General features: G+C 51.4%; 1 protein-coding gene across 9 annotated transcripts; it reads left to right on the forward strand.

Annotated features, from left to right (window-relative positions):
• Nucleotides 1-26517, forward strand: CCDC136 (coiled-coil domain containing 136). 9 transcript variants are annotated; one of them, XR_006601395.1, is made up of 20 exons: nucleotides 1-124; nucleotides 915-1022; nucleotides 2831-3076; nucleotides 3154-3228; nucleotides 7024-7347; nucleotides 10146-10257; nucleotides 10841-11009; nucleotides 11279-11419; nucleotides 11755-11913; nucleotides 12218-12388; nucleotides 12801-12986; nucleotides 14624-14818; nucleotides 15309-15536; nucleotides 16987-17481; nucleotides 17818-18045; nucleotides 18346-18414; nucleotides 19075-19356; nucleotides 20042-20347; nucleotides 25970-26059; nucleotides 26181-26517. XR_006601395.1 is itself a non-coding variant. In XM_045062961.1 (19 exons), the coding sequence occupies exons 1-19, from the start codon at nucleotides 73-75 to the stop codon at nucleotides 26289-26291; spliced, it is 3657 nt and encodes a 1218-aa protein (XP_044918896.1). In that variant the 5' UTR covers nucleotides 1-72; the 3' UTR covers nucleotides 26292-26517. The 9 variants fall into 9 exon arrangements, 8 of the variants coding, with proteins under 8 accessions (XP_044918896.1, XP_044918898.1, XP_044918897.1 ...); XM_045062961.1 differs by lacking the exon at nucleotides 25970-26059; XM_045062963.1 differs by lacking the exons at nucleotides 18346-18414; nucleotides 25970-26059 and adding an exon at nucleotides 22150-22256 and having other exon boundaries at nucleotides 26181-26288.
• Nucleotides 26518-27800: the final 1283 nt, after the last annotated feature.

A 27800-nucleotide genomic window follows, 5' to 3' on the forward strand; every position in this document is an offset into this window, starting at 1 on the left:
TCCGGGTCCCCGGCCTGGCGGCTGCGGCGTCTCCTACCGGCGGCGGCGGCGGCGGCGGCGGCTCGAGCGGCCATGGAGGCGGGCGCCGGGGCCGGCGCCACGGGCTGGAGCTGCCCGGGCCCAGGTCAGAGCCGCCCCTCCCTCACCTCTCCGCCGCCACTCCTTCCTCTTCTCCATCTCTCCTCCCTCCAGACCCTCTCATTCTCCCCCCAACCCTCCCTCTGCTGCTTCCACCTTTCCGTCCCGTCTTCCTCCCTCCATCCTGCCTCACACCCCGGGCCCGGTCTCCATCTTTCCGGGTTGGGTCTTCCCCACACCGGTCGCATCCTCCCCCCGGCGGTCCTTCGCCCCGAACCGTCCAGCCTTGGGGGCCCCAGACCCTGCTCCCACTCCGGCCCGAAGGCTTCGAGCGCAGGGCAAGGTTGGGGTGGACGAGGTCCAGGGGGAGAATGGACAGGAGGGGAGCGGCTCCGGCCCAGAACCCCTTGCCATACGCCCCTCCCCACCCTTCGCATCACCTCGTTCCCCTTCCACGCACCACCTCACCCTTTCAGCCTCATCTTCCCGGGCTCTTGCCCTCGCTTCCATCCTGGCCGGTCTCCTCCCTGTCCCCTCCCGGCTAAAGAGACACACACCCTTTCTCTCCGGGCTGGGAAAGGAGCCTGGAGCGGGGGCTGCTGCGAGCGTTGGGTAGCGCAGGGCGGGGTCCCCTGAGGCCCCGCTCGAGGGGCGGCTGAGAGAGGAGAGTTGCAGCCTGGGCAGAGTGAGCCAAGCACTTCCACCGGGATTTAAAAAAAAAAAAAAAAAAAAAAAGTCCGGCGTTTCCAGAGGGCTGGAAGGCACGTCCCCTTCTCTCTCCCGGGCACCCCAGCCCCCCTAGCAGCCCACTGTACCTCCTCTCTCCCTGCTCACAGGACCCACAGTGACCACTTTAGGCTCCTATGAGGCATCTGAGGGTTGTGAAAGAAAGAAAGGCCAACGCTGGGGGTCCCTGGAGCGGCGGGGGATGCAAGCAATGGAGGGTGAGTTTTCCAAAAAAAGCTTTGTTTCTCTCCCCTTAGCCAGTTGCCCTTCCCTCCTCCTTACCCCATCTGGTCCTTAGAACTCCCAGGCAGGACAGAGCCCTTTCTCTAGCTCACCTGAGCCCCCTCCACCCTTTAGGTCTGAGTTCTACCCCTCCTCAGCGCTCCGGCTTTGAGGGAGGTTCTGGGCACATCCCTTTGGGGCCCTAATCACCAGCTAACCAGGTTGTGTGTCCTGGGGGAGCTGCCAGACAGAGAAAGAGGCCTTGTTGGACAGAGCTTTGAAGCAGCCTTTCAGCAGGGGGTTTGTTCTCACTGCCACCCGACCTAGATCCCAAGCTGTCTCATATTTTTGAAAAGCAGGGAAGTAAGCATGTAAAGTGAGCATTCTCTTTCTGGTGCCACCACCACTAACTTTGAATGTAAGCCTTTTGGCTTTGATTCTCTAGGATCTCTTCCGGCCTGAAAGAATTGCCTGGGAGGGGGCTGGTAAGAAGGCCAACCATCCAACACTCACATATCCCCACCGCACCCCTGTGACTTAGCAGTTGCTGCCAACACCAGGCCCTTGAGAGGATGCCGGTCCGCTTCCCCGAGACTTCTTGTGAAGTGTCCCCAGGTCCATGTGCACACTGTGTGGGCAACCCTGCTCCCCTAAGGGGGACAGATGATGCAGACAAGGGGTCCCAGATGAACCTTGGGCTGCTGTTGTGAGACCAGGGATTCAGAATTGTAAAACAAAGCAAATAATCAGTGTTCTAATAAAATGTTGCTATTTCAAGGAACTGCATTGCAGCAAAGGAGGGGATACTCACCAACCAGAGGCTAGGGACCACTATACCCCAGGTTCTTGTGCATTAAGATAGTAGGCTTTCTTTCTTTTTTTTTTTTTTAAGACTTTTATTTATTTATTTGACAGAGAGATCACAAGTAGGCAGAGAGAGAGGGGAAAGCAGGCTCCCGCCCAGCAGAGAGCCCAATGCAGGGCTCGATCCCAGGACCCTGAGATCATGACCTGTGCCAAAGGCAGAGGCTTAACCCACTGAGCCACCCAGGTGCCCTGGTAGGATCTCTTTTATACACAAGTACAACCTTGGACTTGAACGTGAAAACTGCCCTATGGGCAGCGTGGAGGGAGGGGCTTCATAACACTCATGGAAGGGCGAGGCCTCCTGACACTCTGCAGAGAAAAGAAAGGTGGACCTTGCAGAAAATTTCAAAAAGGCTACGTGAAAATACATTTGAAAGGGTCCCAGGGTTTGTCTGTTGAAATATTTAGAATCGTTTCATTCAGATGTTTTCTTTCTCTAACTATTGATAGCCAACTAACTCTTTCTAATTATGGAAAGGCTAATTTTTCCCAAGCCACCTGGATAATTTTTTAACTTTGGACAAACCTCGAACTGTGACCCTTGCCCCATTCAGCCTAAAGGCATACCCAGTGTCTGAATCCTTTCTTGAGTACTTGTCGCACACCGCAGAGACCACCAGGACTGGAAGAAGCAGGTATCCTTGTGCAAGCTCACATGGCTAACCTGCCCCCAGCTGCTCAGTTTGCCCGAAGGCAGTAATAGGAGGCCACCTGGTACAGTCCTGGTCCAGAAAGAGCCTGGGCCAGGTGGAGGCTGGGCGACCTTCCACCTGAGGACTCATCATGAGTGTAGGTCCTGCCTAGGGGCTCCTTGGGGGACACAGGTGGCACTATTATACCATCCCTGCCCTGGGACCATGAGCTTTCCAGGGTTCCTTGAAGGACTCTGGAAAGGAAGTTGACTCTAAGCCCCTGGTGGGATGGGTTTCTCCTCCAGGGGAAGTGTTGCTCCCCGCTCTCTATGAGGAGGAAGAGGAGGAGGAAGAAGAGGTGGAAGAAGAGGAAGAGCAAGTGCAGAAAGGGGGCAGCGTGAGCTCCCTGTCTGTCAGCAAGCACCGGGGCCTGAGCCTCACAGAGACAGAGCTGGAAGAGCTGAGGGCTCAGGTGCTACAGCTGGTGGCAGAGCTGGAGGAGACCCGGGAGCTGGCGGGGCAGCATGAGGACGACTCCCTGGAGCTGCAGGGTGAGTGCCCGGGAGGGGGCTAGAAGCCCTGGGCTCCCTGGATCCCAGGATCACGCCTGCTCCCCCTTTCCCTGCAGGGCTCCTGGAGGATGAACGGCTGGCCAGTGCCCAGCAGGCAGAGGTGTTCACCAAGCAGATCCAGCAGCTCCAAGGTAATTCCCAGCACTCAGGCTGGAGGGCAGGTGCATCCGAATGCTTTTGTCCTGAGGGTTTGGCTGAAGCCTAGCAGATGAATATAAACTAATTCAGTCCTTTCTCCTCATTTTCTGCTTACTATTCTCACTTTTTTTCTCCTCTCTCCATTCTTTTTTCTACCTAGTAGCTGCTCTTCTCTGCATCACTGCCTGGCTCTTCTGCCCTCCCCTGCCCTTTCTTGCCCTCCTATTTCACATCTTCTCTCTCTGGCTGACAATCTCCCTTTTCTCTCCTCCAGCTTCCTGCCTTCACACCTATATCCCTTTCCCTTTGTTCTGGGGGTGGGGGGCAGGTAATTAGGGCTGAATACCAAACCAGACTACTTTTCCCTGTCCCTACAAGGACACCATGGGAAGAGCAGTGAGCCAATGAGAGGGGATTGAAGGGGACTCTGCATCTTTTAAGGGAAGCAGATGAGAACTTGCTCCCTAGGACCAAGCTTATGGCCCCAAATCCCTTGCTTCTAACACCCACATCCCTTTGTCTCTGGAAAGCAGCAAGGCAGGTGTCCCACATTCCACTGCACCACCAAAAAAAGAGGCAGCTTTTGTTACTTGCATGGACTTCCAGAAGGTTTAGGGGAACTGCCCTAGAAAACAGCAGGGACTCTCCCAGGAGAACTGAGATGAAACCAAAAGAGAAATATAAATGGATAAAAAAGCAAGGCTGGGAACCAGGCCTGGAGAGGAACAAGCAAAGGTGTAGGAAGGGAGGAAAAGAGAAGCGAAAGATATAAGGCAAGGTAGATGCAGGAGACGTAGACAATGAATGGGAAGAGGGTGAAGGGGAGAAATGGCTGGAGATGTGTTGTAGCTGGGAAAACTGTGAGCATTGGTCTCGAATCACCTAGATTCTTGGGTCCAGCTCTGCAAGCTTTAGGATCTTCAGCAAGTCACTTTTTCTTTTCCTTAAAGATTTTATTTATTCATTTTACAGACAGAGATCACAAGTAGGCAGAGAGAGAGGGGGAAACAGGTTCCCCACTGAGTAGAGATCCCGATGCTGGGCTCAATCCCAGGACCCTAGTATCATGTCCTGAGCCGAAGGCAGAGACTTTAACCCACTGAGCCACCCAGGCGTCCCCAGCAAGTCACTTTTATCTTTCTGAGACTCAGTTCCTTATCTGTACAATGGTGCTAATTTATTTATCATTCATTTATTGAGTGCCTATATACTTGGGAGGACAAGCGATGAATAAGACAGACCAGATCCCTGCCTTAATGAAGAGTACATTCTAATGGGGAGAGGCAGAAAATAAACAACATAAGTTCAGGTGGCAATAAATGCTATGAAGACAACATAACAATATGATACACAGAGATGGAATGAGATGGGAATTTTTTTTTTAATGAGGCTGTTAGAAAAGTCCTCTTTGAGAAGGTGACATTTGAGCTAATAAGACTTGAATAATGAGAAGAATCTGAGGGAAGAGCATAGCAGGCAGAAGCAACAGCAACTGCAAAAGCTCAGAGGCAGGAATGAGCTTCATGAGTTTGAAGGACGGAACAAAAGCCATTGTGGCTGAAGCAGAGTGCCTGTGAAGGACCCTGGTAAGAGAGAGTTCTGAGAAGCAGGCTGAGGCCAGATTACAAATGGCCTTACAGGTCAGCTGGGAGGTTTGGTGTTTATTCTAAGTATAGTAAAAGAGACATGGGAGGGTCTTATATTGAAGGTGAAGCCCTCGGGACTTCTGATGAAATGGATAAGGTGGAGGGGGGTGGGTGGGAATAGAAGAGACGTGAAAGATGACTTTGCCTTGAGAAACTGGATGGACAGTGCTGTCATTTACTGGGATGACTAGGCATTTGAGGGCTCAGGGAACCACTGGAGACATCTTTTTACATGTTGAATTTGAAATGACTATTGACATCTAAATAAATATGTTATAAGGGAACAGTTAGATATATAATCTAGAACAGGGGAGAAATCAAAGCTGGAGATATACATTTGGGAGGCATTTGAATCCCTGAGAGATCACCATGAAATCACAGGGAGGTATAGGAAGAAGAGAAAAAGGCCCAGTCCCAGGGATATTCCAATATTTAAAGATCTAGTAGAGGAGATAGGAACAAAAGAGACTGAGGTAGGAGGAACCGGCAGAAGCATTTCACACCCTGGCCACCACGAGGAGAAAGTGCTTCAAGGAGATGACAATCAATGTCAAAAGTTGCTAAATCAAATAAGATGGCCATTGGATTTGGCAAGATGGAAGGCTCTGAGATATTTCAGGGAAGACAGAAGCCTGATCGGATTGGGATTAAAGTGGAAAGGGGAGGAAAAATAGAGAAGTGAGTATAGATCATTATAGATATACTGTAATAGGTCATTACAGTAGTCATATTTTGAAGACAAGCAGAGAAATAAGGGGAATGGAAATGAAGTCAAGGGAGAGTTTGTTGGGGGCGGCTTTAAAATAGGACTCACTACACTAGATTATGTTTGTACGATTGAAGGAAACGATCCAGTAGAACAGAAAAAGACCTTCGCTTGGGGAAGGGACATACTCCCTTACAAAGAGGAGGGAAGTCCGTAGAGAGGCAGGTAGGCAACTACTTGGGAAAACAAATTCTGGAGCGATTCCTTAACTCAGTAGGGTTGTTTCTGCTGAGCCTCAAGCAAGCTGCAGGGCTGCTGAAGACGCCCCCAAGCCCCACCCCGCGGGAGGAACTAGAGACCGTCCTTGCGCACGCGCGTTGCCCGTTTCCGCCAAGAGGGGGCGCGCGCGGCCTCAGAGGTAGCTGGTGTTGACAGGCCGTTCCGGCCGCCACAGCCCCGCGGGGGCCGGGACCGGCCGGCGGCGGGGGGGCCCCCCAGGGAGACTGCTTGCAGGGGGGCCGACGAGATGGAGGCCATAACCAGTGAGTAGGAGCCCGCTTCTCTGTCCCACAGCCCATCTCCCGGGCCCTCGGCTTCGGCCCGACGGACCCATACCCCCTGTCAACCGGCGCTGGGTCTTCGGAATCCGGGTCCAACCTTCCCAACTCCCGGCCAGGGTCCGCCCCGCCCAGTTTTCGACAAGCTCCTCCCTCTCGGGCCTCCAAGCCCCGCCTCTCCACCCTGGGCGGGCTCTGCCCCTTTGCGCTATGAATTATGAGCTCGCTTGGGGGCGGGAGACTTTCCTCCATTCTCCAGTGGCTCTGAGAAAGCCGTTTTTATAGGGCCAGACCTGAGAGGGGAACATAAGGGAAGTTAGAACCCTAGCAAACAAGGATGTAGTAGGGAAGTGAAAGACCTAACCATGTTTGGTTACCATTTGATGAGTCTACATCACACAGCTGAAAAGTTGTGAACTCAAAATACAATTTAGGGGCCAGTACTTACCACAGGCAGCTCATGGGAGCGGTGAGGCTCCGTGATTTCTAAGCTTCCAGACTGAACAGATGAGAAAGCCTGTGTAAATTTTTTTAGTCGGGAAATTTTTGGAAAGACTCAATGCATCAGTAAAATACTGTACATGAGTTTCAGTCTTCAACGTAGAAGCACTTAATACTTTCTGTTTGCAGTAGCCCGAGGTGTTGCTTTGGTGCCAGAATCTACTTTTCTACCACATCTTACTACATGGAGTCCCTCCATTCCCTTCTTAGGTATTCCTTTTATTCCATAGCAGATGAAGCTATACTTCGTTAATGGGCTAGTGAGACTAGAGAGCCAGTAGTTTCCAAATAATAAGTCTGCCTTTAACTTTCTGCCTCTAGAACATGGTAGATGCGTTCACTTATCCTCTTGACCATCCCAACCTCTGGGCTTTGCAGGTGAGCTGCGGTCTCTGCGTGAGGAGATTTCCCTGTTAGAGCGTGAGAAAGAAAGTGAACTTAAGGAAATAGAACAGGAGTTGCACTTGGCCCAGACTGAGATCCGGAATCTGCGGCAAGCAGCAGAGGATTCTGCGACCGAACATGAGAGTGACATAGCATCCCTGCAGGAGGATCTCTGCCGGATGCAGAATGAACTCGATGACATGGAGCGCATTCGGGGAGAGTATGAAATGGAGATCACCTCCCTCCGTGCAGAAATGGAAATGAAGAGCTCTGATCCATCCAATAGTTTAAATCTTTCCGATTACTCTGAGATGCAAGGTATGAGAGGGCAAGCCTTTTTCCTGGTCTCTCAGTAGAGCCAAGCAGAGGGAGTTTGTCTCCAAGAAGATGGTTGAAGGTGGTCTTAGATCATGAATTGGGAACCTCTAGAGAAAACCTCCAGGCTGAATTCAAGACTCTAAGGGTGGAAAATGTACCCAGATGTCTCATAACCAGTCAGTGATGGTATAAGAAATAGCACTGTGAAGATGTACCCTGAGAATTTTTCTCAGAGAGCCATTGATTTGTTGATTTGACTGTGGGAAAGCCCTTCCTAAAAATGTCTCCAGTTCCAGGATGGGAGGGTAAGGGACTGGTCACCTTGGGAGACTCCTACTGCTCTGGCATGGCAGTTTGCCTGGCCCATGTTTCTTTTTTTTTTTTTGGTGGGGGGGCTCCAGTCCTCCTTCCAGGTCCCAGGATGCTAATGCTTAGGCTCCTTGAGCCCTCTCCAATGTAGAAGCTTTAGGGAGCAGCAAATCAGAGCACAAGACAGCTGGAGAGGAAGAGAGGTTATTTCCAGTAATACATGAGATACTAAAAAGCTTAGAGCTTTGCTTTCAGACAATGAGTCTCCCAGCTAGTTGCTAGGATTCATGACATCAGAGAGTCTGCCTTTATTCTGAGGCTAGATTTATGATCTGGGTATAATGGGAGGCGCTGTATTAGGCCAGGTCAAGCAGAGGCAATCAACAAGGAATCAAAGAACTGCAAGTTTTCCCAGCTGTAACAAGCTTCTCAGAAGAATCTTTGGATTGGTGGTGCCAGGAGAGTGAGGCCAGCACAGTGGGAAAGCTTGGGTTGAAGTTAAACAGACCTGTGTTCAGAATCTCAGTTGTGCTAATTAGCGGGATGAACTTGGCCTGGTTATTATCTCTCTGAAACTTAGTTTCTATATCTGTAAAAATTGGTTAATAAAACTTTACAGCCAAAGGGGATCCTGGAACAGGAAAGGGCCTTAGGGAAAACGGGAGAGAAATCTGAATAAAATGTTGAGTTTAGTTAATAGTAATATATGAATGTTGATTCCTGAGATGTGACAAATGTACCAATGGTAAGATGTTAACAATTGGGGAAACTAGTTGAGAGCCCTCCTGGGGACTTTTGCACTATCTTTGTGAATCTAAAGTTATAAATTAAGAGTTTATTTTTAAAAAAGAGAAAGAAAACCTTACAGGGCTATTTTCAGGATTAAATGAAATGCCTAGTGTGTTGAAGTACTCACAGACTAACTGAATGTGAGACTGAAACCATCAAGTCTAATGCTTAGCACATGGTTGGCTTGTATTAAAGATTAGTTTCCTTCCTTCCATGATAATCTGCAGTATTCCAAGAACTTTTGATTGGAATAAAGAGGGAACATTAGACATGAATTTCAGGGTTTTGAATCTTAGAGCAGATAAGATAGGCCTTGTGTTAACTTGGAGCAAGTTAACGTTCTTTAAATATCAGTAGAATTGGTATTTTAAGAGATATAATTCTTTTTTTAAAAAAAGATTTTATTTATTTGAGGGGCACCTGGGTGGCTCAGTTGGTTGAGCGTCTGCCTTTGGCTTGGGTCATGATCAAACCCCACATTGGCTCTCTGCTTCGTGGAGAGCTGCCTCTCCCTCTCCTTCTGCTTGCTGCTCTGCCTGCTTGTGTGCTTGGTCTCTCTCTCTCTCTGTCAAATAAACTAATACAATCTTAAAAAAAAAAAAAAAAACAAACAGAAAAAAGCAACTATTTTTTAAAAAAGATTTTATTTATTTGAGAGAAGGAGAGAACACAAGCAGGGGGAGCTCCTGCTGAGCAAGGAGCCTGATTCGGGGCTTGATCCCAGGACCCTGGGATCATGACCTGAGCCAAAGGCAGGTGCTTAACTGACTGAACCACCCAGGCTCCCCTAAGATAAATAATTTATTAATCAGGAAGAAACAATAGTTGGGGTGTTTATATGATTGCAGCTTTATTTTTTTTAAAAGATTTTATTTACTTATTGGAGAAAGAGAGCATGAGCAGGGGGAGGATCAGAGGGAGAGGGACAAGTAGACTCCATGCTGAGCAGGGAGCCTGATGCAGGGCTCAATCCCACGACCCTGGTATCATCACCTGAGCTGAAGGCAGTCGCTCAACCGACTGAGCCATCCAGGTGCCCATAATTGCAGCTTTAAAAAGTATTGGTACCTGGTACTTAAGAACATGTGCTGGGGCATTTCAGTGAGATCTGTGCTGATGGTTGAGGATGATATGTGGGTCTGGTTGGGATGGGCTCTTCTGTCAGCAGATAAAAGATCATTAGAATTCTTGACCACATGCTGGCTAGTGTATTTGGTGTGGTGATAGAGTAAGTAAAAGGATGTTTGAGATGCCGGTGTTGTCTCCAGAGGGCCAGGACTGGCAGTGTGACATCTGGCAGTTCACATCCCTCAGCTCTTGTACTAAAAGAGTAATGGGAAGGTCATCATAAACAGTTCAATGGAAAGTTAAACTACGATAACCCAGAAACTCTGTGGAAACCTTCACAAGCTCCTAAAATCTCAAGACTCTGCCTTGGTTGAGGTTTTGAAGATGGGCACCCGGGGCAGATCTTCCAGGCAGATGAAAAAACGGGCAGCTACCTGAACGAGGACACAGACACAGCAGTGTGTAATTTGGGGGCCTTGTCTTCCAAACCGCTGCACATGGTGTCTCTTCTGTCTTTAGGAAAAGAGAAGCTATTCAGCCTTCTGCGGTCCGATTTTTATGCAGGCAAATTAGGGGCTGATTACCAGTGCTTCTTCCCTGGGATCTCACGTGTCTCCATCTGTCCCCTGTAGAAGAGCTGCAGCAACTGCGGGAACGCTACCGCTTCCTGAACGAGGAGTACCGGGCCCTGCAGGAGAGCAACAGTAGCCTCACAGGGCAGCTTGCGGATCTGGAGAGTGAGAGGTACAGCCAGCAGGCTGGGGAGACTCTGCAGGACTCCATTTTGGGCTTGTCTCATGAGTAGAACTAGTGAAGGCAGATGTCAGGCTAATGAATGTCCCTCTGCTCCTAGACAGCGGTCCTTTCCATGGTATTCTTCAAAGGGTACAGATGCCACCTAGAAGCAGGCATGCAGATCCAACTGTCTCAGGACTGGGGTGCTAAAATGTAGTTTTCTTCCATTCTAGGGATTGAGGTTTGGTTTGCTCTGCCCTAGAGTTGGTCAGAAGTGATTCCTTTATTATCTACACAGCCTGGATTCAGTCTAATGGTGTAGGGCCTCCAGATTAGAGCTGGCTTGACACAAGGTCCAGGCTTTAGCCCAAGTAGACTAACACTCTTAGGTCTCCCAGAGCCAGACATGCCTTGATTGAGGTGCTGGGACCTTTTTCTTCACCTTCTCAGTATGTTTATTTGGGAGATAAACCACAGTAGAAGGCTCTTTACCATCTTTGCTTAAAATAAAGACATCAGGACCAAGCACACTTAGCAGGTGATGCCAGGCAGAGCTCTTACCCAAACATGGCTCTGGGGTTCTGGCTCACAGGACACGAAGAGCAACAGAAAAGTGGCTGGAGTCCCACATGCTAAAGGATATGATGTCAGCAGAGTCTCAGACTTCAGAAGTGGATTTTCTAGAACCTGATCCTGAAACCCAGTTGTTGCGACAACAGCTTCTGGGAGCTGAAGAGCAGATGCATGACATGCAGAACAAGGTAGGGGAAGGCAGGCACCTTGGTTGTTTCTCTTTTGCCCTCTCCTGGCCCGTGTAGAAATGCCTCCTTAGACACAGGGCTGACAAAGGGGGCATGCACTGTGGCAGGCGGTAGTACCCTGGGGTTTCACTTGCTTGCCTGATGTGAATATTTCAGTGAGACGAATGTCATATTCTCTCCAAGATATTCTTTGCCCCCCGCCAAGCCTGTTCTCAAAGGGCACATGGCACCTGTCCTCAGTCAGCCTTTCCGTTTCGTCTCCTGCACAGTGTAAGAAGCTGTGTTGTGAGTTGCAAGAACTACAGCATCATCGTCGGACCAGTGAGGAGGAGCAGCGGCGGCTGCAGAGGGAGCTCAAGTGCGCGCAGAACGAGGTGCTCCGGTTTCAGACTTCCCACAATGCCACACAGGTAACCATGGCCAGGGGATGGGCATCTGGGGAGGGCAGAAGGGCCTCTGTGGAGTCGCGGCTTCAGGGAAGGATGGACGCAGGGCAAGGCTATGCTCTGCTGATTCTTGCCCTCAACCGAGGGTATAGTCTGCTGGAGACCAGCTGGAGAAGTCACGTAGCGCTGCATTCTAGAGATGGTAGTCATTATCGAGTGTCTGCCTCACAGAACAAACCCGACCGTAGACCTGTGGGAGCTCCTCAAGATGTCTGCGTCTGGAAAGGACCCAAACTGGTCTGTGGAGGGGTCTGCTGTTTCTCGAGAGTAACTGTTCTGCCCACATCCTCCCACCACAGAATGAGGAGCTGAAGACCAGACTCTGTGCCCTGCAGAAAAAGTATGATGATAGCCAGGATGAGCAGAATGAGCTCTTGAAGGTGCAGCTCCAGCTTCAGTCTGAGCTCCGGCAGCTCAAAGTCTTGAAATCCACAGGCGTAGAAAGCCCAAGTGAGAAGGTAACAGCAAAAGGAGGTGAGGGGCAACCGAGGTGCTAAGAGGTTTTGGGGAAGGTGGCCCAGAGCAGAGTTAGACTAAGGGCGGCTGCCAGCCGGGCCGCACCCCCGACAGGGGCCTCCGGCCTCCCACGAGCGCTGAGCCAGTTGAGAGGACAGCCGGTAAGCCAGGGGCAGGGAGAAGGCAGGCCTTAGACTGGCCGTGTCCGAGCGGGGCTCGGGCGGAAGAGCGAGCGGGTTGCTGACCCCCAAGATGCTGCCCATGGCGGGCCCGCTGCGCCCACTGCCACAGCCCCCTCCACTGCAGGAGTTACTCTGCCGGCTCCAGAAGCTGCAGCTCCAGTACCAGCACATCACGTGCGAGAAGGATAAGCTGCTGGAGGTGCAGCACCAGCTGTGCGGGGACCTGCGCTACCATGAGGCTGAGGTACAGCGCCTCAAGGACATCGTGGCCTCCTTCCAGGAGAGCAGTGAGAAGGTAAAAGAAGCTCCAGGTGAGGGAGAATGTAGCCAGATGGAATCTTCTGTGAGAGCAATAGGACTGAGGAGGGGGCTTCGTAGGAGTTCTGTGGTCCAGTCCTTGGTGCGGGGGACAAAGAGGTACCTAACAGAAAGGTGATCTCAGAGAGTCATGACGCTCTCCACTTCCTTTGATTTTAGATCAGAAACTCAGCCTATAAAAAGGTGGCTCTCTTTCTTCCCCACTTGCCTGAAAAGGAAACCCCAGAAGGTCCCTGTGTAGAGCCTGTTAGGGTCCATCTCTGGAAGCCCCCAGTGGGATGAAATTGGGACCAGAAAGGACCAAGCAGATCCTTTAGTCCCCGTCTGAGAGGAGAGAGTAGCTGCAGGGGCTCCTGGGATGATGGCGGGGCCTGCCTCCCCTACCCCAGAACGCAGAGATGCACGCCCAGCTTCAGGAGATGAAGCGGCTGTACCAGACCAGCAAGGAGGAGCTGGAGCGGCAGAAGTACATGTATGATCAGCTCGAGCAGGACCTCCTGCTCTGCCAGCAGGAGCTGAAGGAGCTCAAGACCACCACACCCATCCCAGAGGACAAGGGGAAGTGTGCAAATAAGGTAATTGTACTTAAGAGAGGTGAGATCTCCTGGGTACTTCCTCTGGAGAGAGGAGGTGTGAGGGCAAAAGGTGAAGTCATCCAGCCGAGGGGCTTGATGAGCTCCCTGTCCAGTCACAGCTGAGTGTGCCAGTCAGGAAACAGAGTCAGAGTCCCACCGTTAGCTGTTAACAGTTTGCCTTGATTCTGGACTTTGGGCCCAAGCCACAGCTTAGTAGGATCACTACAGCTGGATCCAGTCTGAACACCTGAAGATTTTGCACTTGATTCCATGTGTGTCGTCATTTATCCTTCATTATTACAACTTCAGTGATATCTTGTCATTTGTGGAGAAGGACATACACAAAAGTCCACATATACAGCTTTTCTCATTAGACCCAGAAAAAGAAGGTCCAGTTTTCTCAGGCAGTTGCAGATGCTCTTGTCAGATGACGTGGTCTTATGCACTGAGTGCTGATTGGTTGTTCAAAGGACTTAGGTGCTTCCAGGGTTTACTCTGTGACTTCAGAGGAGCGAATTTCTCTAAACTTGAGTTTTACCCTTTTTAAATTGAACAGAATACTATTTTCTTCTCACTTGGCTTGTAGTAATAAATCCTGGTAGTGATAAGTAAGGCCTTCCTTATTCATTTTCTTCCATAGTGTGTAAAATGCAAGCTATTATCAGTTACCCCGTGTTGAGCACTTTCAACTCCTGATCACTGATAGGAAATGGAAGGTGTTGAAACATGATGGAGAAAAGGCACAAGATTCTCAAAAGATGGGTGGAGCAAGTCACCTTCTGCCAGAGTACTCAGTGGCTCCTCCTGCAGCCAGCAGCAGGCTATGTCCCTGGAGAAGGGCCTCTGGAAGACCCAGAATGGGGAGGTTGTTTTGACCACTCCCAACAGCCCACCTGCCTTTCTACACCCAGGCTCACATTTCCTCTCTCCTTCCTCTGTTTAGAGGCCAGAGTGTCTGTGGTTTTGCTCATGCCCTCCGCTCCTAGTAGAAGCAGCTGTGGAGCAGGAGAAGCAGGCTGACACAGAGCCAGCTTTTCCCCTTGTCCTAAAAACAGCATTGAGATTGTTTGATATTAGAAGGTCTGAGTTCTTGGAATCATGGGATAATTTAGTCTTCTCAACCCAAATTCAGCAATAGCCCATATTCTTCTGGTGATTTAAAAAGACGATTATGAAAACAAAAATAGGAACAGATCAGCTGACGTTTTTATTGGTAAGGAGTATAATTAGGTATAAAACCAGTTGGGGTTGATGACAGTGATAGGAACTAGAATTCCCAGCAGGGTCAGAGAATGGTGTATATCACAGGGAAGGGCCAAAAGGGCAGGAAAGTGGGGTCATGAGAAGGGAGGGGTGTTGGTAACACTCCCCTCACAGGGCTCTCAGAAGGGACCAGTAGATGGAATCTGAAGCACAGCCAGATGGTCCTGAGCAGCCTGCTGGGGTTTCCCAAGTTTGGTGTCTAAGCCTGTATGGGCACAGCATGGCTTGGGATGGTCAGTCCGAGGGGACTGTACAGGGAGGGAGCCCCCGGTGAACCATAAGGACCAGGAGGGCACAGGAGGGCTCTGCCCGCTGGATGGGGCGGAGCAGCGGATCACCGAGTAACTGTCCCTCCGCGCCCGCCCCGCCCACAGTGTGACGCACTGCTGTCCAGACTGACAGAGTTGCAGGAGGAGTACAAGGCCAGCCAGAAGGAGATGGGGCAGCTGCAGATGGAGCAGTGCGAGCTCCTAGAGGATCAGAGGAGGATGCAGGAGGAGCAGGGGCAGCTGCAAGAAGAGCTGCACAGGCTCTCGTTCCCACTGCCCAAAGCTGGGCTCCTCCCAAAGGTAACCCTGGCTGGGGAGCCGTGGCTAACTAGGGAGAAGCTGCTTGGAGAAGCTTCAGAGGTGTAACTACGCCTGGGAAAAAGAACAGGGTGGGGACTAAACCTTCTCTTTGCTGTCTCAGCCCCTCCTTGTCACCAGTCTCTTTAAACCAGAAAGTTCAGTATAGCTGATTAGTGTTTAAAGTCTTAAAATACATAGTATAGTCTGGAATCTGTCCAGCATTTTCTCTCTAGGTATTTAGTCCCTCTGGAGAAAATATACTTAGAGAGAACTTTGTAAACTACAGGATACCTGCAAACACATGAGATCGTGGCTACTCACCTAGCGGTTCTCCATAAAAGACCGCTCCCCCGCTGCGACCCTGTCCCAGATGGCCGTTCAGAGCCAACCCAGAGACTCCTAAGGGAAGGGTCCCCAGAGGAAGGAGACATGGGTCTTCCCCTGTAGCTACCACAGTTCCTGCCCGCTTCCTTTCTACTCCACCTCACAGAGTCAGGAGCTCCTTACAAAGTTACAAGACCTGTGTGAACTACAGCTGCTCTACCAAGGTATGCAGGAAGAGCAGAAAAAACTGGTGCAGAATCAAGAAAGCGTGCTCAAAGAACAGTCAGCTCTGCACGAAGAGCTGCATTTTTTCAAAACGTCTCGTTTCCGGGATGTGTTGGAGAATCCCGATGATTCCAAATCACCTAAGTCCTCCAAGTGTGATCATGACAAGGTAACAGAGCAAGAGGCAGGGAGACGGTTCTGGGGCCAACAGCGTGGGAGGGCAGAGGGCTCCGTGGACGGGTCAGAGTTAGGAAGGTCTGTCTGACCAAGAGTAAGGATGAAACTAAGGCCCCCTTCTTCAGCCATGACCACGCATGGGCTCATGAAGATGTGGCTTTAGCTATGGCCTGAGGCCCTCAGTCAGATACACACCCAGTTGAAGCTCTGTGAACACTGAGAACCTGGCTGACTCGGGGATCTAATCGCCTCATGATTTGATGCCCCTTCAATGTGATGCCCCTTCACATCATTTTCCAGATTTATACTATCAACTTAGTGTTTGTCAGGATTCCTTGAGACCAACTGTAGGCATATCATCCTTTTCTCATGAGCTGGTTGTTAATTGAGTAGTACACTTTCAACCATCAGAATCTATAACCTTTTGGTGTTCTATTTGAGACAGATCTGGGGCCGTTCATTTCTAAGGGAAGAATTCCTAGCCTGTGGCATTCCTGCTACTGGCCACAGTGTCTTCATTACAACTTTGGTGGCAGTAACAGCTGGGTCAAGAGCGTTAGACTAGAGAATCCATGCATCGCAAGCACCAGGAAGGGGTCATGCCCCTGAGGTCACACTGGTAGAGATTTCCCTATAAGTCTGGGGCTGGGGGATGCATTTGGTCTGAGGTCTCAGGGTAGGCAAGGAAGAGCAGGTACACAGTTTCAATTTAAGGCTAGCCCTATTCATTCAAATATTAGCCTAGATAGGGAGAACCAGGGAATTGCAGAAGTCCAAACTGAGACTTGATCAGATTCCAGGAGCCTCAGATTTCCACCTGGATAACACAGAGACTAGGAACCAGATATAACTATGTCCTTAACCGATCAGATCTCATCCTGGGCATCAGCAGCAAGAAGCCAGGCCCAGAAGCCCTGGAAAACATGCCCAGAGGCCAGATTCAGAATTGGGGCAGGATGTACAGGAACTCCTAGTGAGACCTTAATTCCAGGTCCACATCTTCTGAGGGAGGCATTCTTGTAGGCTCACAATCAAGGCCAGGGCTGATTTTAGAATTGGGTGCCAGGGAAGGGCCTGAGCCCCAAGGTCAGGATAATGGGAATGGCCTGACTGTGAAGAGAGTAGGGTAGGGAGCCAGAGTGTTGTTGATACTCTTCCAGCTCTGCCTCAAGGAGAGAGGGATGTACCACAGTTAGAAACCAGGAGAAATGGGAGCCTGGAAATTGCACATTATCTTTCCTGAGTAGATTTCCCCCCTGTGAGCAAGTGACTGACACGTGCCAGTAGCTGCAGGCAATTAAAGACCTAGGCTCTGGGGAGACTGGGGTGTAGGTGTGCAGGTGTCTGATGTGGGCTCTCACACATCCACCCCAGGAGGGGTGTGTCGAGAAGGACGGCACTGTCTGGAGTAATGGTAATGTCTCCCCACCCACCCACGGCAGTCCAAGCTGATCATCGCTCAGATGCAGGCTCTGCAGGTGCTCTACGAGGGCACACAGGCTGAGCAGGAGCTGCTGCAGCAGGAGCAGGGCAGGCTCCTCGAGGAGCGGAAGAGGCTGCAGGCCGACCTGCAGCTCTGCCTGGAAGAAATGCAGCTGCTCCAGGTCCAGTCCCCCTGCAGCAGAATGAGCCTGGAGAAGAACTCTGGCAGCGTGGCCTCCAGCAGCGAGAACTATCGCAAGAGTTACGGGAGCAGCATCGAGGAGAGCGAGAGCTATCACAAGAGCTACGGTAGCACCCAGACCAGCAGTGAGAGCTTTCTCAAGAGCTACAACAGTAGCAGCAGTGCCCAGGAGAGCAGTGAGAAGAATTACGGCAGCAGAAGCAGCAGCGTCATCTACAAGAAGAGTTACGGCAGCAGCACTAGCTCGGACACGGGTCACAAGAGTTACGGTAGCAGCACCGAAGGTGAACCCAACGAGCCTGAAGACATGGAGGTAAAAGTAGCCAGTTGAGAGGTCAGACAGGGAGAGAGCAGCCTCCCGTCTTAATAAGAGATAAGTCACCAGGGAAGGGTTCGAGAAGTGAGGAGGGCGGCAGGGTCAGAGCCGAGCTGGGTCACCGGCAATGGATTAGGCACCCCGTCTGTCTAACACGGAGATGCTCCCATCACAGCAATGGCGCTTTATGGGAGCAAACGCAGAATTAGCCCCGGAGCGGCTAGAGATCCTTGCCGCATTGTTCCGTACCCAGGATGGGGCCTAGGGAAGCAAGCGAGTGGGCCGGAGGGCAGATCCTTCTCCCCGTGGTCATTACTCCTCCGCCTTCTGCAGCACTGTGAGGACATGGTCGCCAAGGTGGTGATCAAGCTGCAGGGCGTGCAGGCCATGTACCAGCTCAGCCAGGAGGAACACGACCGACTGCAAGACCGGATGCAAAAGCTGGTGGACAGGCAGAAAGAGCTGAAGGAAGAGCTGGCCGCCTGTGAAAAGGAATTCAAGGAATGCATGGAAAGTCTTGAGAAGCCCACTGCCTCCCCCAACGACAAGGACAAGAGCGAGGTAACTGCTATCTGGGAGGCAAGGTTTCTTCTAGGAGTCCCTAGAGCCAGAGCAGGCCACAGGCCCTGGCCATTTCAGGGAGGCTGAGGAAGGAGGGCCGAGAGCCCGCTGCCTGCTCTGTGTTGTTGCTGCTGCCTTCTTGGTCAGAGCAGGGGCGGAATCCTGGGGGGCCGGGCGCCCTGCCCTAGCCCAGGTGGGCGTTGCTCAGGTGCTTGCTGTGTTCAGGTGTACTCGTCAGCAGGACTCCAAATAATTTTTCTCTTTTTCCTTTTGCCACTTCTCTCTTTGGCTGTGTCCCAGAGCACTTCTACAGAGATGTATTTTTTCACCTTTAGTTATTTTGGGTGTTCTTGTCTCTTCAACTGGACTGTAAGTACCTTGAGGGCAGAGCCTCACCTCCTTTCAGATCCCTGACGATGCCGAGAAGGGTGCTCTGCGTCCGTGAGGGATGGGACAGAAGGCGTGCTTTCTGCCCAGGAGTAGTCCACAGTCCAGCGGGACTCACTGTGTGCACGGGAGAGTTCGGACCACAGTCAGTCCGAGGGCCTCGCTTGCTTAGTTTTGTCACCTACCAGGGAGACTGTGATGCAGGGAGTCAGGGAAGACAAAACCAGCAATTAGGGAGCAGGGTTGGAATTTGCCTCTGATTCCAGGGTGAGGTACAGGCGCCCAGGCACAGTCTCAGGAGCAGACCGCACGTTTCCTCAGGTAGACGCACCTGGCAGAGAAATAGCTTGGGCGAAGTAGGATCTTCCGTCAAAAAGACGTCCAGGCAGGTCCCAGTGAAAACGTAATTTAAACCATCCTTTTTTGACCCCATTGGGTGTAAATCGTCAGCTACCTCATGTAGAAGCTATTTCTGAAACCGCCTTAGAGGCTCACAGTATCCTACAGTTTAATGTTTCCTCTCTTGTCTACTGCCCCGTGGGCCTCAGCAGGGCAAACTGTGAGGCAGGGACCCGAGGGCAGGGCCTCGGCTGAAGGGCCGGGCGGGGCTGGAGGTGACCGGCCGTCCGCCCCCCCCTGCAGATCAAGGAGCTGCAGGCCAAGCTGCGGGAGCTGCAGCTGCAGTACCAGGAGAGCATGGACGAACAGGGGCGGCTTCTGGCCGTGCAGGAGCAGCTGGAGGGCCAGCTGCAGTGCTGCCAGGAAGAGCTCCGCCAGCTCAAGGAGAAGAAGTCCTCCATTGCCAGAGAAACCAGGGGGAAAAGTGGCAACGAGAATATGAACAAAAATGCCAACGGGGTTAAAAATACAAAGGTGACCAAACCAAGCCTGGCCAATTCTGAGGGCAGCTGTGAGAACGAAAAGGTAAGTGATAACCTTAGGAGCCTGATAAGCAGAAAGGCAGAGGAGATCTTAGGGAGAAAAATCATCACCACCACCATCCCGGCCAGATGAGGTATTTGTAGAGAAGCTTCTGGTCTCTCTCCTGTTTTAGAGTAGTTCCTGCTTGGTAGCAATTCCATACACCCTTTTCCTATGAAGTTAAGGGGAGTGGCACACAGACCACTCATATATGGGGGCACAGCCCCAAAGGACCACAGCCCTCAGGATGGACGACGGCTCCCATGAGCTCAGCCCCATCTCCTGGGGCCCCTTTTCTTCCTGGGTTACTTGCCCAAGAGGGGGGCCAAATGGATGAAGAGAAGGAACGTATTCGAAGCAGTGGCGTACTCAGATGTGAGAAGTGAGGAGGAGAAGGGAAAAGTAGGAGTCGCCATCGCCCTACAAGGCTCAGAGGCGGTGGTTGAGGGGCAGAGCCCAAGATTGTAGCTCTGGTGGCTGTCCGAAATGGCTAGTGGCCAGATGGCCATGTGGGTCCAGAGAGGCCGGGCATGACTGCCCTCCACACGCTGCACAGGGGGAGACGCAGTGCCGCCTGCGCACCGTGCCAGGCTGGGGACCTGAGCGCTCGAGCTAGCCTGGCTTTGTCACGAGGGTAGGCATCTTCGCGATGACCGCAGCCCCCATCCTGCCCTGCCTCCACCCACAGAGTCTGGAGGTGGTGTTGTACTACAAGGCCAGCCACACGGATTTAGATGGTCTACTACAAGAGGAAGTAGAGGAGGAAAAGGAGGAGGAAATCAAAAAGGACACGAAGCAGGACTCCTGCAATGAACTGGTTTCTGTGCCGTCAGAGCCTACGGAGATGAGGTCCCCCAAAGCTGAGGAGGGCTGTTACGAAGAGTCCCAAGAGCAGGAGGGCAAGGAAGAAGACCGCAAAGTTGAGAGCGACAACGACGCTTGCCCCGAAGCTTCAGAGGGAAACAACCCCCTCAGGCTTTCTGAGAGCAAAAAGGTAACCGTGGTCGAAGGCTGGATCGCGTGGGAAGTGGGCTCTGGGCCTCAGGTGCCCTGGTGTGGCAGGGTGACCTGGCCCGAGGACAGACTTCTGCAGGAGTGTCCAGGCCCGCCGGCCCTGAGGCCCCGCGCTCGGGGAGAGTGGAGATGGAGCCGGGAGTGCTGGAAGTGGGCCCTCCACGACCGGTGGTGGGCGGAGAGCACTTTGTGTGGACCCATCTCAGAGATCACCTTTTCTGGGAGCCAGGGTGGGGCCGTTGCAGTCCTGCCTCCTTTCGCCTCCAGTCGCCCTCGTTCCTTCCATCAGGAGGTTTTCTGCCCCTCACCTGGTCCTGCACCGAGGAGCCCACGGTGTGAGGCTAGCTTCAGGCTCTTGGCCAGCCTGTGTCAGTCGCTGGAGCTGCCCTGCTAGATTGATCTTCGTTGGCTGTTAGGAGTGTGGGGAGGCAGGTGTGGCTCAGGGTTCTGTGGATTGCAGGGCATGGTGGGGGGCTGTCCCAAGTAATAGAATGTTTTAGTCTGCACAGCAGGGGCGTGGGCCAGTCTGGGGAGAGCAGCCAGAGCCCTAACCCTTTACCTGCTGGATCTGAGAGGTTGGGATGAGAGTATTCAGGGTAATGTGCCAACTGTACAGAAGTATGTCTATATTTTAACTACTGGTACTTCCGAATTCCTGCACTAGTTGAGGTTGACTGGGGGCTCTGATTCCCTGAAGACTGAGTACTTCCTGAATCTCAGTTTTGGTACAGGCTCTTTGCGTCTTTCTAAACCCAGGGGAAGAAAATAAGTCTCTTGTGGTGGGATGTCCCAGTCAGCTCTGAGGCTATCTGGAATGTTCTGGCAGCTTAGTCTGCGGCAGTGGCTAAGGATCTAGCATGCAGTTCTCTGTTAACCCTGTGGCAGAGGACCATTACTTAGGATGTAAAAAGTAGGAACAACCACAGCCTCTTCCCCAGTCCTCTGTTTCTTCGAATTCATCATATTTCACCACAGCTGGTTCAGAGCCTCTGCAATCTCCTTGCCTTGGGTGCCACATCTCTAAACGTCAGGTGGCTCCTTGTACTTCAAAGTCAAGCGCATTCCTTGTGTCTACATGTGGAGGCATCCCTTTGCCTCCTCGTGTCCTGCATCTTTTGCGGGCCGCTCTAATGGTGCACGTTACTGCATGCGAATTCACTTTCTCTCTGGAAGATCGTTGCGGTCGAAGAACTAGCACTTCTCCACTGTCAGCCCGTTCTAGTGCATTTTGTCTCACAACAACAGCATTAGACTCCTCGGGGATCGTAGGGACCAGGGCCCAGGACATGGGAGATTTGGTGGAGAGCGGCCAGAGCATGTGGGCTAAGGGAGGGACAGGCAGCCAGGCAGGAGACTGAGTGACCCAGGAGAAGTATACGTCCTCCTCATCTGGAGAGCCCGGCTTCACTCTCGGAGCTTCCCTTTTTCAGAGTTGCTGACCTGTAGGAATGGTATAGTGCAGATCCCCCCTGCTTGACAAGATGTGTGAGGGGTGTGGCAAGCCAGGAGACTGGCCCCACCACCTGGTTTGGCCCTGAGCAGCTGCTTAACCCATTCAGGTCTGCATTCTCCACAGGCTGCCAGTGGGAAGATCCAGGCCTGGGCGCAGAGGAGAGATGCGGCTGCCCTCACTGCCTGTTGTTTAACCTCTTGATCTCTTTCTCTTTTCCCTTTGTTTTCTCATCTTCATTATCCGTTGGACTCATGTGTTGCTGTCTTTTTATACCACCCCCCCATCTCCTGGCCTCTCCTTGTGCTTCCTTCTCATTTGATATGTTGCAGCCATCCCCTGCCCCCGAGCCCCCCATCTTCTCCTTGCCTCTTGTAGGCCTGGTGGTCATATCGGCTTTGCTCTGGTGCTGGTGGGCCGAGACGTCGTCCTAACACAGGTACTGGTATCGAGTCCTCTCCTTCCGAGGGGTCGAGGGAGGGTGCAGGTTGCCCTGGCCTCTCCTCTTTCCCCCTTTCTCTCACTTGCTTACTTCTTGCTTTTAGCATTTGACAACAGGATACTCAGGGCTGAGGTTTAGCCTTGGTTTCTCCTTGGGCTACTGCAGAGCCCGTAGCACCTCTGAGCACGTCTTCCTAACATATAGTGAGTTAGAATGCATATTGCTGACACGGTTTGAGTTTCTGTCCTGTGGCTGGGAAAACTTTGGATGATCTCGGCACTGTTGCTACTTTGAAAAATGCCTGATTGCTTCTGATGAGCTGATGTCTGTGAGGCTGCCTGAGTGCTGTTTGTCTTTGTTTGGCCCCAGAACCAAGCTCTCACTACCATCACCACCCAGGATGGCAAAACAAGGCATCGCTGCTTTCCCCGTTGGTTGAGAGAGGAATTATGGAGTGCTGTGACCCAGCCGCAACCCTAACCCCTGGCTGTGTCCGAGGGCAGGCTCAGTTTGTCCTCCAGACATGGTGAAAATGGAACAGGGACCACTACCATGTTGTGTTCTTTCTACTGAGAAATTCTCTGGGGTGGGGCTTCTGGTCTTCAGAAGAATCAGAACCAGAATGCCAGGAAATATTTTCTAGTTCTCTGTTTATCCCTTTTGGGTCCAGACTCTATTGTAATTGCCTTCCCAAGCCAGGCTTTCTGGACAGAATGTGGTACTGGGGAAAAGAAGGAGATGCAAATATTCTCGGGGCACCAAGGCTGACATATTCTGGGCACCTTCCATTTGGCCTCGGTCTATGTAATCTGGTCTGTCAACAGGATACCAAATTTAGGAGGCAGAATGTGGTCTTGGGGCCCAAGATAGAGCCCTAGGGTTCTTCCACCTGTCTTTGGAACCCATAAACTATTCTCTCCTGGCCTGTTCTAGCTCCTTTCTCCTGCTCCCCTGCCCCCTGCCACCACTTCACTCCCTCCCTTCTCACCCCTGCAAATGGAGTGCAGCTGACTTAATGCACAGGTTGGGGCAGCGGCCGATGCGTATGTTGGTAGTGCTCACCAGCCTCCTTTTCTCCTTCCTTCTTCTATTTCTTCCCTCTTCATCCTTTCTCCTCTTTAAGGCATTCCACTTACTCCCCAAAACCGTCTGACTCCTTTAGCGATAGGGTCCCTCCCTATACCTGTTCTTACCCAGTCTGCATCCAGATTTCTCAGTCCCTAGAGGAAGAGACCCAAAGCATTAGGCCATAAGCTTTCTGCTCCTCAGCCAAGCCCATGCAAAGTGAGAGAAGGAGCTCCAGGGTCAGAGTGCTCTTGGGAAGCCTGCTGAGCCCCACTCTGCAACTCCCAGTCCAGGAGCTAAGGCAGCGTAGCGTGTAGGAAGCGTGGCTGACAGGTGAGAACCTGGCCCCATCTGTCTCTGCCTCTTACCACAAGTCCCAGTGGGCAAAATGCGGAACTGGAAAATTAATTTCTTCAAATGACAGCAAAGAGTGGTAAAACCTCTGCCTTCCTCACATGAGGATCACAGGAGTTCATGTTTACGAAAGTGCTTCATAAATGATAAAACACCTCGTTAATGATTTAAAAAGTCTATACTTACATTCTACATACTATGCGCCTGGCACTGTTCTAATCACCCTACATATATTAACTCGTTTAATCTTTGCAAGAACCCAACGAGGTGGCTTTTGTTATCATTTAATATGTAATAAAGCTAAGGCATGGCGAGGTCAGGTCATACCGCCAGTGAATCGTGAATTGGATTCTAAGGACTAATGTTAGCAACAACTAAAATTCCAGCCTTGCTTCCCCCTTGCTGTTTCTCCTGAGTTTGAACAGCTTTCCATGGTTGCTTCCACGTAATTAGGAAGACTCCACACTTCTCTTCAGATGGTCTCCAGCGGCATCAGCTCTCTTGACAACTAATGTCATGTTGTTAACTCTCTGCATGTATTGTTTATAAGGCCCCTTTGTGTGTCGCATATGCTAAGTGTCCTCTCCCCATTCTCTCCCTGCACTTGACTTTTTGGATCTGAGGCAGAATTTTTTATTCATTCCTATTAGGTATCCTAACATGTGGAGTTTGGGTTTGTATTTTTTTTTAATCTTGACCTTGTAGTTTCAAATTATGCATTTCCTTGCCTGCTCCACATCCTCCTCAAGGGAGACCAGCCTACCTTCATATGTTCATGTGCATTTTTTTTTTTAAGTTTTATTTATTTAAGTGATCTCTACACCCTCCTAGGACTTGAACTCACCACCCTGAGATCAGGAGTCACATGCTCTTCCAACGTAGCCAGCCAGGCACCTTGTTCATGCACATTACAGATGAGGGCCTGGCCTCTGGGGTCTTGTCTCCAGGCTCTCTTCTGTCCAGTTCACTGGTCCCCTAACAAATGCTCACACAGCAGCCTGTGCTGGAACCATACTCTTACTTCCTCTCCTTCTCTCCAAGGAGATCATGGAAGATCTGTCAGATGTCTTGATAAAATCCAAAACCATTTCTTTTATCTGTCAACTTAGTAACCTAGTCTGAAAGGAAAGCCTGATGTGATTTACACCTTTGGGACCAGTCTTCCACTCAGCTATCCGGAACTTGCCTCTGACTGGTATAAAGGGTACCAGTTCACATTTATGGGTTTAACTCTGTCCCTTTTTAAAAAAAAAAAAAAATTAATTTTATTTATTTAAGGAGCAGGGCAGAAAGAGAAAGAGAATCCCAAGCAGGCTCCATGCCAAATACCGGGCTAGACCCTGAGATCATGACCTGAGCTGAAATCCAGAGTCAGATGTTTAACCCGCTGAACCACACAGGCGCCCTGCTTTGTCCTCCTTTAGGAACACTGGACTGATGTTTTCAGCAGTGTGCATTAGGACATACACATCTGAGCGTGTAAATGCTTTTTCTAGCTTCCTTTCCACTTATTATATAAATTACTCTGTATATCCACCTCTAGCATTGTTTCGCTTTTCATTTCATTTGTGCTGCTCTTTTTAGTAACCATTTCTACAAACGTAGACTCCTTTGCGCTTTGTAGAGGGGTTAAAATCCTCTTTTTAGTTCCGTTATTCTCTGAGCAAATGCCTTCTTAGCATCAGTACTCTGCTCTGCTCTCACCTAAAATCATCCTTCTGTTAGTATGCCATAGCTGACGACTCAACCCAAATCCCGTCTTTCAAGTAATACAGTAACAAAAGTAATAACAGGAACTATTTCCCCAAGTAGCTATTACCCACAATTTCATGTTCCCTAAAGGATGCTACTTTGTTGACCACGAGTCAGCGGGATTTGCTGTGGCCGGCAGTGTCTGGAGGCCTCAGCACACCAGTCCGTGCTCGGGACGTCCATCAGTACGGTGGTGCCCAGGGGTCTTTTAAGGCATCTGTCTCCCATGGCCGATGACTGGCTTCCTTGAGTTTCCTCAAACCAACATCATTGTCCAAAAAAGGTTTGGGCTGCCCAGGAATCTCCTGTTTGCTTGCGCTCCGTGGCGTGCTTTCTTTACCGCCCCCTCGGTCTTATCCTTTTGACGGAGTTTGTGGCTCCTGCAGGAAGCCAGTCAGGCTTTTCCCAAAGGCCCCCAGTTGACCCTTTTTGTCTTGCCGTGGCGCTGGTCCTTCCTCATTGCAACCATTGGATGCTCTTTGGTCTGCCTCCCGAGCTCACTCCTGCACCCAGGAACTGGTATTGTCCTCATTCCACAGGGCGGGAGTACACATAGCCACCTCCGGTGATACTTCCGGGTACCTAGCTCCGCCGGAACTAAGACCACATTGACTCCAGTTTCCCAGGAGGTGAGAGAGACCAGACTGTGAGGTCCCTGATGTCTCTCCAGTGCCGGTAGACAGGGCACTCTCTGGCTTAGGGAAGGGTTCCAAAGGCCGGGCACTCACCATTTGTCTTTGGTCCCCACAGAACATGTTTGGGATGTGGAAGCCTATGGTGTTCTTGGCTATTGCGGCTGTGGCTCTGTATGTGTTACCCAACATGCGACCGCAGGAGTCAGAGTTCTGCCTCATGGAGTGATGGCAGACCTGGGCCAGCCGAGGGGGCAGATCCCCAGTGGCCACTACCCTCAGCTTTGGGCAGGACACACTGTGCCAGAGCCCCCACCCCACCCATGTGTCCCATGTGTCCCCCATCTCCTTAGCCTCAGTCACCCAGGCTGGAAAGGTTATGGGGAGCTGCTGGCTGCCATCTCCTGCCTTGTATAAGAACCTGGGTTCTGTGTCATTAAATATCAACCTAATTACCTGAGACTCTGCTTTTTCTTTGTTAAACACCTCAGAACACAACCAGGACAGAGCGGTTCCCCTTCCACCAGGGACCTCACGTAAGGATCTGGTTCCTAAATATTTCTCACCCTACAGATGACCTCAGGGATTGGAGGGGCGGTCCTTGTGCTGCCAGCCGGATTGCAGACGCGCTGGTCTACACCCAGAGACCCTGTCTCCAGGGGCTCGTCCAGACACAGGAATGGAATGAGCCGGGTGCTCTGTGTGTGTGTGTGTGGGTGGGGGGTCAAATGACTTGCCCCAGGGCCTAGGCCCATACCCATCTGCAGTGAGAAGAGTGCCCTGAGAAGACCTGCTTGCAAGCCTTCATGGCCCGGTCCTTGTGATTCCCCATGGGATTCTCAGGACTTACTGATCATGTAGGGTCACACAGTGAAGAGGTGACACACTCAGCTTGAATTTGAAGAGGGCTTCGTGAAGGGACTACATACACAGGAAGAGTTAGGAGAACCAGCAAGGAATAGTGAGGTCCCCGGGGCACCAGCCACAGTGTCTCCCATCCTGGGCCCGAAGTGGGGTGGGGAAGAAGCAAGGCCTAGAGGCCAGGAAAGGGACCCCAGACCCACAGGGAGGGAGGTGGAGCCCTTGTCAGGGCCTGACACCCTCTCTTCTGTTGACACGTCTCACTGGCTAATCCCAGCTGGGAGCCAGAGAGCCCAGGTGACGTCAAGTCAGTCCCCTGGAATTGAGAGCAGGGCAAAGGATGGAGAGTGGATCAAGTGGGGACAAGCAGAATGATGTGGATAACTTCTGAGAGTCCTTCCTTTCTGTGCCTTCCTTTCTGTGGAACCCCTTGTGATCTGCTCTTCCATATGAATGCTTCCATAGGAGAGGCCCCAGGGTATTCATAAGCCACAGTGGGTGGAAACAGCTCTATGACTGCTGCTTGCCTAGACGCCTTCTCTCTGCCTCTTTGCTGCCTGGCGCCAAAGGAGCTTGTTCCATCAACCCAAATACCCAAAGCCACGCATATCTATAGGATGAGGCACTGTGGTGGGCGCTGCAACGAATTCACTTGTCCCTTGGCCTTTTCCTAAGGGGCCTGGGGCCAGTGCTAACATCATGACCAGCCCCTATAAACAGGGCTGCCCCTGGGGCAGCCTTTTGCTTCCCTTTTAATGACTCCTCTTGGAATACCATTTAACCTCACCCCTTGCTGCTCGAAGGGTGGTCCACACACCAGCATGGTCAGCTTGTTAGAAAGGCAGACCCTCAGCCCCCCTCCCCAGACCTCCTGACA

This window comes from Mustela putorius, unplaced genomic scaffold, assembly GCF_011764305.1.
Source record: "Mustela putorius furo isolate JIRA1106 unplaced genomic scaffold, ASM1176430v1.1 tig00003845_pilon_pilon_pilon, whole genome shotgun sequence".
Taxonomy (NCBI): domain Eukaryota; kingdom Metazoa; phylum Chordata; class Mammalia; order Carnivora; family Mustelidae; genus Mustela; species Mustela putorius.